General features: G+C 40.3%; 1 protein-coding gene across 1 annotated transcript; it reads left to right on the forward strand.

Moving 5' to 3' along the window:
• Nucleotides 1-663: 663 nt before the first annotated feature.
• Nucleotides 664-12,725, forward strand: ap4b1 (adaptor related protein complex 4 subunit beta 1). Its single transcript, XM_046870055.1, has 11 exons — nucleotides 664-801; nucleotides 1,585-1,704; nucleotides 2,232-2,456; nucleotides 2,554-2,684; nucleotides 3,587-3,734; nucleotides 4,328-4,824; nucleotides 6,844-6,927; nucleotides 8,518-8,621; nucleotides 11,225-11,432; nucleotides 11,736-12,035; nucleotides 12,223-12,725. The coding sequence occupies exons 2-11, from the start codon at nucleotides 1,592-1,594 to the stop codon at nucleotides 12,642-12,644; spliced, it is 2,232 nt and encodes a 743-aa protein (XP_046726011.1). The 5' UTR covers nucleotides 664-801; nucleotides 1,585-1,591; the 3' UTR covers nucleotides 12,645-12,725.
• The last annotated feature ends 508 nt before the right edge of the window (nucleotides 12,726-13,233 follow it).

Below are 13,233 nucleotides of genomic sequence, written 5' to 3' on the forward strand. Positions count from 1 at the left end.
TCTGTATAACACAATCAGAGCCTGAAAGCACAAAATCCACTGATCCACTTTATGATAACATTAAAACATTATGAGCGGTGAAGTGAACTGCTAACACTAATTATCTCTTCCACATGGCACCTGTTCCTAGGTGGGATGTATTAGGCAGCATTTTCTCCTCACAGTTGATGTGTTAGGAGCAGGAGAAATGTGCAAGCGTAAGGATTTGAGCGAGGTTGACTAGGGCCAAACTGTGATGGATAGATGACTGGTATAGGAAGGAACAGTGGTGAACTGGAGACAGGGTCATGGGCGGCCAAGGCTCATTGATGCACTTGGGGAGAAGAGGCTGGGCTGTGTGGTCCGATCCAACAGACGAGCAACTGTAGCTCACATTGGTGAAGTTAATGCTGTTAATGCTCGACGGGTCAGAACTGTTTTGGCAGCAAAAGGGGCCAAACAAACAACCAACACGATATTAGGCAGGGGATCATAATGTTATGTCTGATCAGTGTACACTGGGGGTTGGTAGGGGATCTGCTAATTGCATCACATTATTATTATTATTATTTTTATTTTTATTAATAAATAAATATGTACAAATATTTTTCCTTCTTTTTAAAATGTGCCACTGAAAATGTACCCTTTTATTCTATAAGCTTTTATGTTGAAGGCTAAAAGCAACCGGAAGTTTATGTATCACTTCCGGCCTCAGGCTGCAGACTGTCCCTACATAAACACAGTGTAGCAGGAGAAATGCAGTCTGTTCTCCACTCTGGGAAAAATGTTCAGAACTGTTTGATCGGATTCGGTTCCTGAACGGTAAGATGCTTTTACTGTGTGATCATGTGATCAGTCATGACATTCAATCTCAATCCCAGAGTTGTGATTTTTCCGAGTTATCTCGCAGCGACTAGGTGTCATAGCGCAACATGTATCGTTCATATCTCTTATCCTCTAGCACTTCCGGTTTGTATGCGTAATTTGATTGGCTGAGTCCGGATGACGCACCATCTATCGCGTATCTAGTTGCGATTTTATGGTATAAATTTAATTTTTTTGACAAAATGTATACCATAAAAGGCTTTTTAAATTATTTACATGAATTATAATTTTTTATATCCAGGGTATGTTTGCTCTTTTACTGGTGTTATGTAACAGATTTAGCATGTTTACTACCAATTAGCATCTACAAACTGTATCATAGCATTTATTTCCATGTTTTACATTAAACTGGATGAGATTTGTCGCATAATCAGACTCAGGCCAAAATAAGGTCAGGACCAAAGCATTAAGCTCAGCAGTAATACTCAATCTGTGTCGTTCTGGGATACTTTTCTGCCTACTCCCTGTGTAGAGTGGTTATCTGAGCCTTCCTGACTGATCTGGCCATTTTTTATTGATCTCTCTCATCAACATTTCTGTCCACAAGAGACTGGTGTGTGTGAAAATCCTGAGAGATCAGCAGTTATAGACCTACTCCCACCACCCTGGTACCAACAACAATGCCACTGTTATATACCAACATGCCTGCATGATTGTGTGTGTGTGTGTGTGTGTGTGTGTGTGAGAAATAATGTCCCGCTGTCCCCTGTTTGTTCCCAGCGAGACAATGCCGTATTTCGGGTGTGAGGAGACGGTGAAGGACCTGAAGCGGGCACTGTCCAATCCAAATGTCCAAGCAGACCGGCTCCGCTACAGAAATTACATCACGCAGGTCATCAGGTCAGTGCTACGGTAACAAGGCGGGCTGCACACCTTAGACAAAAACACACACACACGTTCCATCAGTTCCTTTTGGTTTCGTATTATTATAATAAATGTTGGTTTTATAATAAATTATGGAGGTGGTAGCTGACTGGTTTCGGATTTGAAAAACAAGGTCATGAAACTTTGAAACAGAAGGTCATGAGTTTAAATCCCATCAAAACCAAGGTGCCACTGCTGGGCCCTTGAGCAAGGCCCCTCACCCTCAATTGCTTAGTTGTAATTAATTTTGGATAAGAGCATCCGCCTAATAAAGCGATAGTGAAACTCGCGTGCACACGTGATCAGAATAGCACCAGTTGCACAGCTCCCGATGTACACAGGATGATGTCTTGTGGCACACTGACTTATGAAGGTCTGTGCTTCCTGTGACTGTGCGTGCAGCCTTGTGGCATGTTACCAAACTAGTCTCAAAACATTTTGATTGCCCCTCGTACAGTGCTTGTTATTGACGGCTGTGTGTGGAATGTGCATCTCGTTTGCAGGTGTATGACTGAGGGCACGGATGTGTCGAGCGTGTTCATGGAGATGGTGAAAGCGAGCGCGACGGTGGACGTGGTGCAGAAGAAGCTGGTGTTTCTCTACATGGTGACGTTCGCCGGCGTGAAGCCCGACATGGCCCTGCTCGCCATTAACACGCTGAGGAAGGACTGTGACAATCCCAACCCCATGATCCGTGGCCTGGCTCTCCGCAACATGTGCAACCTCAGGTACGGACGACGGAAACAGATTGTCGATGTAGTGACGTTTCTCGTTTTATGATCGATATCGTTCAATCATATTGTTTTTCACTTTCTTTGATCGCAGGATGCCTGGAATAATCGAGTACATCCACCAGCCTGTAATGAACGCTCTGCGGGATAAATCGTCCTACGTGAGGAGAGTGGCCGTGTTAGGATGCGCCAAAATACACAACCTCCAGACCAACGCTGAGATCGGTACTGAACCGAGCTATTATTAATAATAGTATTAGTAGTACATGGAGAAGTAGTATAGTATTCTTTATCTTCTTATTTTTATTATTAGCATAATAGTAGTTGTTTTATTATTGTTATTATAAGTAGCATAAGTATTAAATGTTAGTGGTATAGTAGCAATGTATTTTTACTTATTATTATTATTATTATTATTATTATTATTATTATTATTATAGTAATGTGTTATAGTAGTAATAGTATTGTTGTTATTAATAGTAGTAGTAATGTATTCATCATCTTTGTCATTATTATATTAGTAGTATAACAGTAATAGTATTAGAAGTAGCATAAGTATTTTATTATTGTTGTAATAGTGGACAGACAAGTGTTAAATTCAGAGCACATGACTGGTACTGAGTGTGTCCTGTGGGCTCGCCTCTCTCCTCTCACTCATATTAAAATAGATTACACTTCTGCCGGGTCGCTACTGAAAAACTACTTTCTTATTTTCTAATCTAAAGGAAAGAAAGCAGGCTTGCATTTCCTCACATCACAAAGAGGAGCCAATTCAAATTAAAAATAAAGTGTTTGAGTTTAGAGATGGCCATTAGTGTTCAAGACGAGTCAATTAGTAACATAAAACATATCGGTCACCAAACTTTTAAAATATTGTATAGAATTACAGTTTACAGTATAGTATTCAATATGTGTAACACAGATGTTAACCACAAGGGGGCGACATAACTATTTTCCACACTAAACAAATAGAAACAATAACAATAAACATGAAAAGTTTTGTCTCTCTCATTTTAATTTTTTCCTTACATTCTTTCTTTCATACATTCTTTTTCATCCGTTGCTTGTTTTATTTGAGTTCCTCTTTTCTTGATGCTGATGATGATGGTGGTGATGTTCTGCTGCAGATGGTGCCATGGTGAACGAGCTGTACTCTCTGCTGAGAGACCCTGACCCTGTAGTGATGGTAAACTGCCTGCGTGCTCTGGAGGAGATTTTACGCCACGAGGGAGGCGTCGTCATTAACAAACCCATCGCACATCACCTCATCAACAGGTCTGATTCCTCTACAGCTGGAGGCGTGGCCTCTGTACCTCTCAGTCTCTGTGAAAGAGGCGTGGCCTCTGCACCTGTCAGTCTCTTTGAAGGAGTAATGGTCTTTGTGCCGGTCAGTCCGATTAAAGGTGGCATGGCCTCTGTGCCTGTCAGTACCGGTGAAGGAGGCGTGGCCTCTGTGCCTGTCAGTCTCTGTGAGGGAGGCGTGGTGTCTGTGACCGTCAGTCCCAGTGAAGAAGGCATGAACTCTGTACCTGTCGGTCTCTCAGAAGGACGTGTGGCCTTGGTGCCTGTCAGTCCCAGTGAAGGAGTTGTGGCCTCTATACCTTTCAGTGTCTGTGAAGGAGGTGTGGCAATGGTGTTTGTTAGTCCCAGTGAAGGAGGCGTGGCCTCTGTGCCTGCCAGTCTCAATGAAGGAGGTGTGGCCTCAGTGCCTGTCAGGCCTTTTGAAGGAGGCATGGCCTCTGTGCCTGTCAGTCACAATAAAGGAGGCATGGCATCTGTTATAAAGCAGCTTTTGGTTATATATTGAAACTTGCATTATTTTGTCTCATCATCATAAATCATCATTACTTTTTTTTTTCCGGTTCTAGGCTGAAGGATTTGGACAGCTGGTCTCAGAGTGAAGTCCTAACGTTCCTGCTGCGTTATCGTCCCCGTAACGATGACGAGCTTTTCGACATCCTCAGCCTGATCGACACCTTCTTGCTCAGCACCCAGCCGCCCGTCATGGCTGCCACACTCCGCCTTTTCCTGCAATTAGCCGCCGCCCACCCTACAGTGCAAGCTGATTCCCTCATGCGCGCTCGGGCCCCCCTGCTGGCCACCTGCGGGGCTGCAGCACGGGAAATGCGCTTCACGGCGCTCTGCCACGTTCAGCAGGTTCTTCGCAGTCAACCGACCGCATACGGCGGCCATTACAAACGATTCTTTTGCGATTTCTCAGAGCCGCCATACGTCAAACTCCGCAAAATGGAAATCCTGGTGGAGCTGGTGAACGACGAGAACGTTACGATGATCCTAGAGGAACTGAAGAGTTACTGCACTGACGTCTCTACTGAACTGGCCCAGGCAGCTATTAAAGCGATAGGTAACGCACTAGTTACGCTTCTATATCCACAAACCAACACAAATACACACTTATTCTTAAAAAGATACATTCCTTTATATATACATACGTCTTTCGGTTTCTTTACAAATAAAGGAAGAAGGTTGACTTTTAGTAGTTACAGAGATATTTTATAGAAACCATTTATTACGCTTGACTACAAAAAATGTGGAAAATGAGATTAGAATTTTATATATATATATATATATATATATATATATATATATATATATATATATATATATATATATATATATACATACAGTACAGACCAAAAGTTTGGACACACCTTCTCATTCAAAGAGTTTTCTTTATTTTCATGACTATGAAAATTGTAGATTCACACTGAAGGCATCAAAACTATGAATTAACACATGTGGAATTATATATGGAATTATATACATAACAAAAAAGTGTGAAACAACTGAAAAATGTCATATTCTAGGTTCTTCAAAGTAGCCACCTTTTGCTTTGATTACTGTTTTGCACACTCTTGGCATTCTCTTGATGAGCTTCAAGAGGTAGTCACTTGAAATGGTTCTCCAACAGTCTTGAAGGAGTTCCCCGAGAGATGCTTAGCACTTGTTGGCCCTTTTGCCTTCACTCTGCGGTCCAGCTCACCCCTAAACTATCTCGATTGGGTTCAGGTCTGGTGACTGTGGAGGCCAGGCCATCTGGCGCAGCACCCCATCACTCTCCTTCTTGGTCAAATAGCCCTTACACAGCCTGGAGGTGTGTTTGGGGTCATTGTCCTGTTGAAAAATAAATGATGGTCCAACTAAACGCAAACCGGATGGAATAGCATGCCGCTGCAAGATGCTGTGGTTGCCATGCTGGTTCAGTATGCCTTAAATTTTGAATAAATCCCCAACAGTGTCACCAGCAAAGCACCCCCACACCATCACACCTCCTCCTCCATGCTTCACGGCGGGAACCATTTCAGTTGACTACCTCTTGAAGCGTATCAAGAGAATGCCAAGAGTGTGCAAAGCAGTAATCAAAGCGAAAGGTGGCGACTTGGAAGAACCTAGAATATTACATTTTTCAGTTGTTTCACACTTTTTTGTTATGTATATAATTCCATATATAATTCCACATGTGTTAATTCATAGTTTTGATGCCTTCAGTGTGAATCTACAATTTTCATAGTCATGAAAATAAAGAAAACTCTTTGAATGAGAAGGTGTGTCCAAACTTTTGGTCTGTTCTATATATATCATTTTTTTTAATTTTTTTTATGGATAAAGGAAAATCATTAACCTTGTTCCAGATTCGCAAAGAAGTCACAACACATTCAACTCGCCACAATCAAAAAACACTCCTGCTTCCTAGCTATGTAATTTTTTTTTTTTTAATAATTGGATTTTGTGGACAAAAGTTTGTGGACACCTCACCATAAGATTGGTATGTACTTTTTGAACGTCTGCAGTCCAGATGGAATTGCATGGTGTTGAAGTATGGAATGGTTGCCATGTTGGTTTCTTTGTTGCATAGGAACAAAAGGATGTGTGTGTTTTTTTTTTTTTTTTTTTTTTTTTTTTTTAAAATACTGAATTATATATTTCAAATGAATTGTGTTTAGAAATTGTGGCTTGTTCACTGCCTGGTTGTGTATCATCCTTAATTAATTGTTGTGTAAAAGTAAAAGAAAGAAAGGAAACGTGTAAGTGTTGGTAAATTTACCTAGGCTTGTCTAACATACATAACAGCAGTGTTTTTGTTTTGTAAATTTGCATATTCATGAAACCTTGCATAGTTCATGGAGGTTAAACCACAGAAAGCCTTAATTCTTTATTTAAATTCGAGAACTTTAACCTATTTACATGTCTATCATCGGATGTGTTTGTCTGTATCAGCATACAGAAGTGAAAATACTTCATCAATGCTTTAAAATAAAGTAAAGAACATGCCCTGCATGTGTTGGGCCTAAGATAGACTAAAAAAAAAATGTCTTGGCACGTAGTATAGTGATAAACCTGACTGAGCTCTTCTGCCGCACAGGTCGTATCGGACGAACGTATACCGAGAAGTGTTTGGAAATTCTGACAGGATTGTTGGCACTAAAGCAAGAACATATCACTTCTGGTAAGTGATAAACACCCGCACAATAACACACTCCTTGCGCCGTAATCATGAATCCGTTCACCGCGGTCTCATTTTAAGAATTTCCTTCTTTCGAAAATGTATATTTTAAACAATTGGTGCTGGGGGTGCCAATACTTTCAGACTGTTAACGATTTGCCCTCTCCCTGAAGGACATCTGTTTTCGTGATGTTCTTTGCAAACGTGCGGAAATCTGACTCGCGGTGACTTGTGACTTGTTTGGCCAATCAGGTGACGGCATCCAAGAAAAAGGACATACAGACGACCTACATTTCTAAACATGACACTGTTTTGATGGGTATCTGAATTGTTTTTTTGTTGGTGTTTCATGTGTATTATGGGTATTTCCCAGTGGTGGTCAGTAACAAAGTAAATGTAACTCAGGACTGTGCCTAAGTAGTTTTTTCACGTATCTGTAGTTTACTGAAGTATTTCCGCTCGGACCGACGCTCTGTTTTTAACTTTTGATTGCCGCTTGACGGCATCTACACCAACATACAGTTCAGTGTAATTTCAACAGCAAGCAGAAGATTTTGAGAGGAATAAAAATGGAAGAAACTCCTGACTTGATCTTGCGACAACACCCGTGGCCTCATTTGAGCTATGATAAGTGTCATAGATTTCAATCAGCCGTTTGACTCATTAATATCATTTATTGAGTCTTTTCACATAAACTGGGTTGATTAAGAAAAGAGAATTGTGACACAAATTATAATAGGAGCATTACAGCTGTAATTATTCATATTACTTTGCATACTTAAGTACATTTGAAGGCAAATACTTTTGTACTTTTATTCAAGTGAAAGTGTAAAGGGACATTTTTACTGGAGTCATATTTTACCGAGTGTATCTTTACTCAAGAACACTACCTGTTGCTGTCCAAATACTTATGGACCCACCATTGTACTAATGCACTTGTAAAAAGTTATAGGGGACTTGGATAATGGACACGCTGTAGAAGTAAACTTAAATAATAAATATATCTGTTAGGGGTGTAACAGTAAACAAAAGTCCTTAACAATTGCAGTACCTTTAGATGGAAGAAATGCGAAATTGTGCAATTTATTATTATTAAGATTTCTGAACATCAGCAGTATACATTTTTAAAACAATTGTAAATAAAATGCCTGTTTGGTTGAATAATATAAAAAACAATATTTTTGAATATTTTATAAAAAAAAATTAAATATGAAAAGAATAAAATAGAATAAATCAAATTAATGCAATACACTTTTTTTATACTTAAGTTGAGTAGTCAGTTAAATTGGCACAAATTAAATTGATTAAATAAAATTTATTAACTATTAATTTATACAGTTTACATTCGTTAGACCCTATTTGGGTATTAAAGGTGTGTGTGTGTGTGTGTGTGTGTGTGTGTGTGTGTTTGTCCCTCGATATGCGGAATTGTCAGCATTTTCTCCTTTTGAGAGAAATTCTTTAAGCTGGACATAAAACTGTTTAGCGACTTACGCTAGCACTATGGATTGTTTAGCGTTTTCATGTACAAATCTTATTTCCGGTCTGCCACTTAATAAGGAAATTGCCTGCTTTGTGTTGTTTTGTGCGTAGCTGTGATTCAGACATACAGAGACCTGACGTGGTTTTGCCCTCAAAGCACAGCGACCGTGTGTCACGCTGTCGAAGTGTGTGACGAGCTTCCTCAGGATAACGAGGTATGGAAACACAACGTCCTTCATGCTATGCTTTGATTCTATAGATGCCTGAACCCACACAAATGGACACGTGAACACACAAGAATGATGGGTTTTACCGGACCTACGAACAACAAAACGGAAAAGGAGCAAATAAAACTAAAAAACGCAATCCGATTATTCTTCGGACTTTCACCAGCCTTTGTGTTTGTCTCCTGAATTTGCATTATCTAAACTGATTTGCAATCGTTTGCATGCTGACTTTTTCTTGGTCGGGTTCTGCTGCACATTTTGAATTGGAGTTTCTGACACTGAAAAATTGATCTCTCTATCTCGGATCATAGGTGAAGGGAAAAGGTTTTAGACGAGTGTAAAATTTTGATGAATGTAAGCTCCTCATTAGAGTGTCATTAGATCGCGTTAGAGGAGCATTAGGTGAATGTCGGATTTACGTTATTAGACTAATGTTGGTAATTACTTGATAGCCGTTTTGTGGGCATTTGGCAAATGATTTGGCAGATTTCAGATGTGTTAGATAAACTTTGGAGAAGTGTTAGATAAAGGCAAGAAAAGGTTTAGGTAAACGTTAGACAAGTTCTAGATGAATGTTAGATGAACGTAAGACAGATATTAGATAGGTGTTAGATGAACGATAGAGGAATGTTAGATGTTAATTGAATGTTTAATAAAGGGTGCACATGACAGGAGTGTTTAATGTATGAATATTAAATGGACATTGGATAAGTGTTAGGTGAGTGTAACATTCATCAAATGTTTATATCTAACATTAACTTTCATCTAACAGTCATTAGATTGTGTGCATTAGATGAATGTTAGAAAAGTGTTGGATAGATTTTAAATGGATGTAAGATGAGCTTAAGATAGACATTAGTCTTAGATAAGTGTTAGATAAATGGTGGAGAATTAAAATGAGTCTTAAATAATTGTTAGTGTTTAAACATTAGTTGGACATTAGATGGACACCGCCTGAGCGTTAGATGAGCATTAGATGTACATTAGCTCGACATCGCATGAGCGTTAAATGGACGTCACATGAGCGTTAGATGAGCATTAGATGGACACCGCATGAGCATTAGAGGAACATTTAGATGGACGTCGCATGAGCAGTATATAAAGATTAGACGGACACCGCATGAGCGTTAGATGGACATCGCATTAACGTTAGATGAACGTTAGATGGACATCGCATTAACATTTAGATGAACATTAGATGGACACCGCATGAGCGTTAGATGAGCGTTAGATGGACATCGCATGAGCGTTTATATGCATTAGATGGATATTGGAGTGTAGTGTTAATGAATGTTAAACATTATTAGTGTTAGATGGATATTAGATGCACATTTTATGGATGTTAGATTAGTATTAGATGACTGTTACGAGTGTAAGATGAACAATAGGGAAGTGTTAGATAAATGTAAGTTGTTCGATTAGTGTTAGAATAATGTTAGATGGACATGATATTAACGTTAAACGAGTGTTAGATGAATGTAAGATGAGTGTGAGTTGAACGTTAAATGGACAGTGGATGAGTGTTAGATGGATGTTTGGTAAAAGTGCTTTATAATTGTCGCATGTACTTTGTTAGGTAAGTGTTAAATTAACATTGGAGACTGTGAGGCAGATGTTAGATGAGTCTTAACTAGGGATGCACCGAAATGAAAATTCTTGGCCGAAACCGAAAACCGAAAATGAGGAAGCAAGGCCGAAAACCGAAAACAGAAACACCGAAAGAAATTATGCCAATTATTATTACCATTGCATTTATGGCTATGACTGTACAAACCTTACTAAAATCAAGGCATTTCAATTTTTGGATAAAAGGATAAAAAAAATTTAAATTTAAACTTTAATGTTTAACTTAAATGCACTCGTGTACATTAAATAATAATGTACAGGCCCTCTGGCCTGCTGAAAGGTTGTAAAATTAAATATGTTCTTTCATAAAAACAAGAAGTGCATTTAGAACAAGTGCAACTGCTTAAAGATACAAAACAACAATATCACTGGGAAACTTCCTGCCTTTCCAAAAACGTCCGCCACAGACGGAGTGCGCATGCTCGGAGGGGTTTTGCTTTTCTGTGCCGCGGTTCCTCTCATATTCAGTATAGCGATCGGGATGTTTGGATTTCAGGTGATAAATTAAACCTGACGTGGAGAAAGTCTTTGCAGACGCACCCCCCTCTTGAAATTTCGGCATTACATGTTTTGCAAACTGCTATCCGTGGATCTTTCTCAGATATACTGAAATACGTCCACACCGACAAGCACGTGCAGGCCGCTGTTTCTGTTTGTGTCATCACAACAAACTGTTTCGGCCGTGTTTTTTCGGTGGTCAAAGTCTTTCGGCCAAAAATTCACTTTTGGCCCATTTTCGGTGGCCGAATATTCGGTGCATTCCTAGTCTTATCGTTAGATATTGCATTAAAGGAGAATTATATTAAATTTAATTCAGTTTTAGATAAACGTTAGCTGGACATTAGATAACTGAATGTTAAATCAACATTAGATGAGTTTTAAACAAGGAAATTAAATCAACATTGCTGCTTTGTCTTAAAGTCATTGTCCATCTTAAATAGATTGTATTTCTCGTGCTATCTTAGGGAAAACAGGCTCTCCTATGGCTACTCGGAGTGCACGGAGAGCAGATCAGTAATGCCCCCTATGTGCTGGAGGGCTTCATAGACGGGATAAAAATGGAGATCTCCTCTGCAGTGAAGATGGAACTGCTCACAGCATCGCTGAAGTTATTTCTGTCTCGGCCAGCAGAGACTCAGGACATGTTGGGCCGTCTCGTACACTACTGCATCGGTGCGTAAAGGAACCGCTTGACAAATAGAAACCATTGTAAATCTATAGCTTCAAAGTATAATTTCTTAGGACTTATTGGGAACTCTTTAATTTGTCTTTGATTATGTGTCAGACGGTAAACACTAATGTAACAGCACGCACTGTTGCCTTAAAAAACTATGTGCACCCACACAAATATTCGTGCTTTAAGTTAACAGTATACACACTCGCACAAAAATATCTGCCTGAAGCTAACAAATATAAACATACCGCTCAACTTGTCAGAGTGTCTGTAAACTTTGTTGATTCTGTTTTGTCGAGCAGAGGAGGACAGTGATATGTGTGTGCGGGATCGAGCTATGCTCTACTACAGACTCCTGCAGTGTGGAGTGAACGAAACCCGCAAGGTTCTCCTGGGTCCTAAATCCGACCCGTCTATGACCCTAATTACCGGACGAACCGAGGAACCTATCAATCGCTGGGCTTCCAGCTTTAACACACTGGATCCTCTTTTAGGAGCCGAGAGCCGTGCGCAGGACGTTCCTGCTCAGATCTCGGACGGAGATGGCGAAATCAGAATAAATGATCCGGATCAGACCTTTCAAAATGGAAGCCTGAGGGAAGGTACGCTAGATACACTTTGTTGTATATTTTATATAATGACGCTACACCACTAGGCATCCTTTCATTAGGTAAATAATACTAGCTAACGTCTCATGCTATTCCACGTGTTCTTGGGCTTGCATTTGACCTATGATACTGTGCTGATCTTTTATGGTTATGTTCTGCAAATTTTTTTGCTTGTAACCAGGAGACGCCGACGCCTCACCCGATACTTCAGAAGAACCAAAACTCTCTCTGAGTCCTCTGATAACCCATGACGCGTTTGAAAAGCTGTGGATGGAGTTGCAGGTGTTGCATCGGCAGTCTCTGGGCGTCCCGCGTCCTTCCGTCTCACCCGAAACACTAAACTCCGCCTTCCAACTGGTGAAGATCCAGATCTTGGCTTATAGTCGGAGCGACGCTTATCCCTGGAAGCTCTATATGTACAGCTGGAGCGGCGGGAGCGTGATCCTTGCCGAGCTCCTGCACGACGGACCTGACGAGCCAACCTGCCAAGGCGACCTCATGCTGTCCATCAAGCAACACCCCGAGGAGCGAGAAGCCGTTGAAGGCTTTGTGTCTGTGGTGTTAGACGTCCTGCGCACTCTCAACTCAGCTGACTTATTATGATCTATTGGCTTTCAACCTCCGATTGTTTAGTTCATCCTTCAAACTTTTTTATTAATAAATACATTTTGATTTGCACGTTTATTCACTTTAAAATTTTGATCTGTTGGACAAATAAGAAGTAAAGAGTGAAGAAGAAAGACCTGAAATCAAGAAAGACTCTCTATACATGATGCTCATGAGATACTAATGATCCTGATAAATACGGTCACGACTGAACACAGACACCGGAAACAGGAATTGGGAATTTATAATGGTGGTTTATTTTTAAATAAAAGTGGGAAGGAGTGTTCTGGTGCATAGAAAAGGGTAGTGGAGAGTTTCTGGAGGTGGGAGTGGGAGCGAGGCTTTCTGCCCAGGCTCCCATGCTTTTGGCCACGATACCCATGAACTAACTCTGTCACAGTTTCCTTCGGCGTGTAGGGATCAGGTACATCCTGCCGCAGGGCTGAAGAGTCTCCCACTTTTTTACAAAGTGCTGCAAGTTGAAATTCCTCTTCTGCTGCTGCCGTCTTCGCCTAGGAGTAAAGAGTAAGGAGAGAGCCAGCTTTAGTCGCGGCCAAAAGTTTTTCGTCTCGTTCTCCACTCTTAT

Source organism: Silurus meridionalis, chromosome 16, assembly GCF_014805685.1.
Source record: "Silurus meridionalis isolate SWU-2019-XX chromosome 16, ASM1480568v1, whole genome shotgun sequence".
NCBI lineage: Eukaryota > Metazoa > Chordata > Actinopteri > Siluriformes > Siluridae > Silurus > Silurus meridionalis.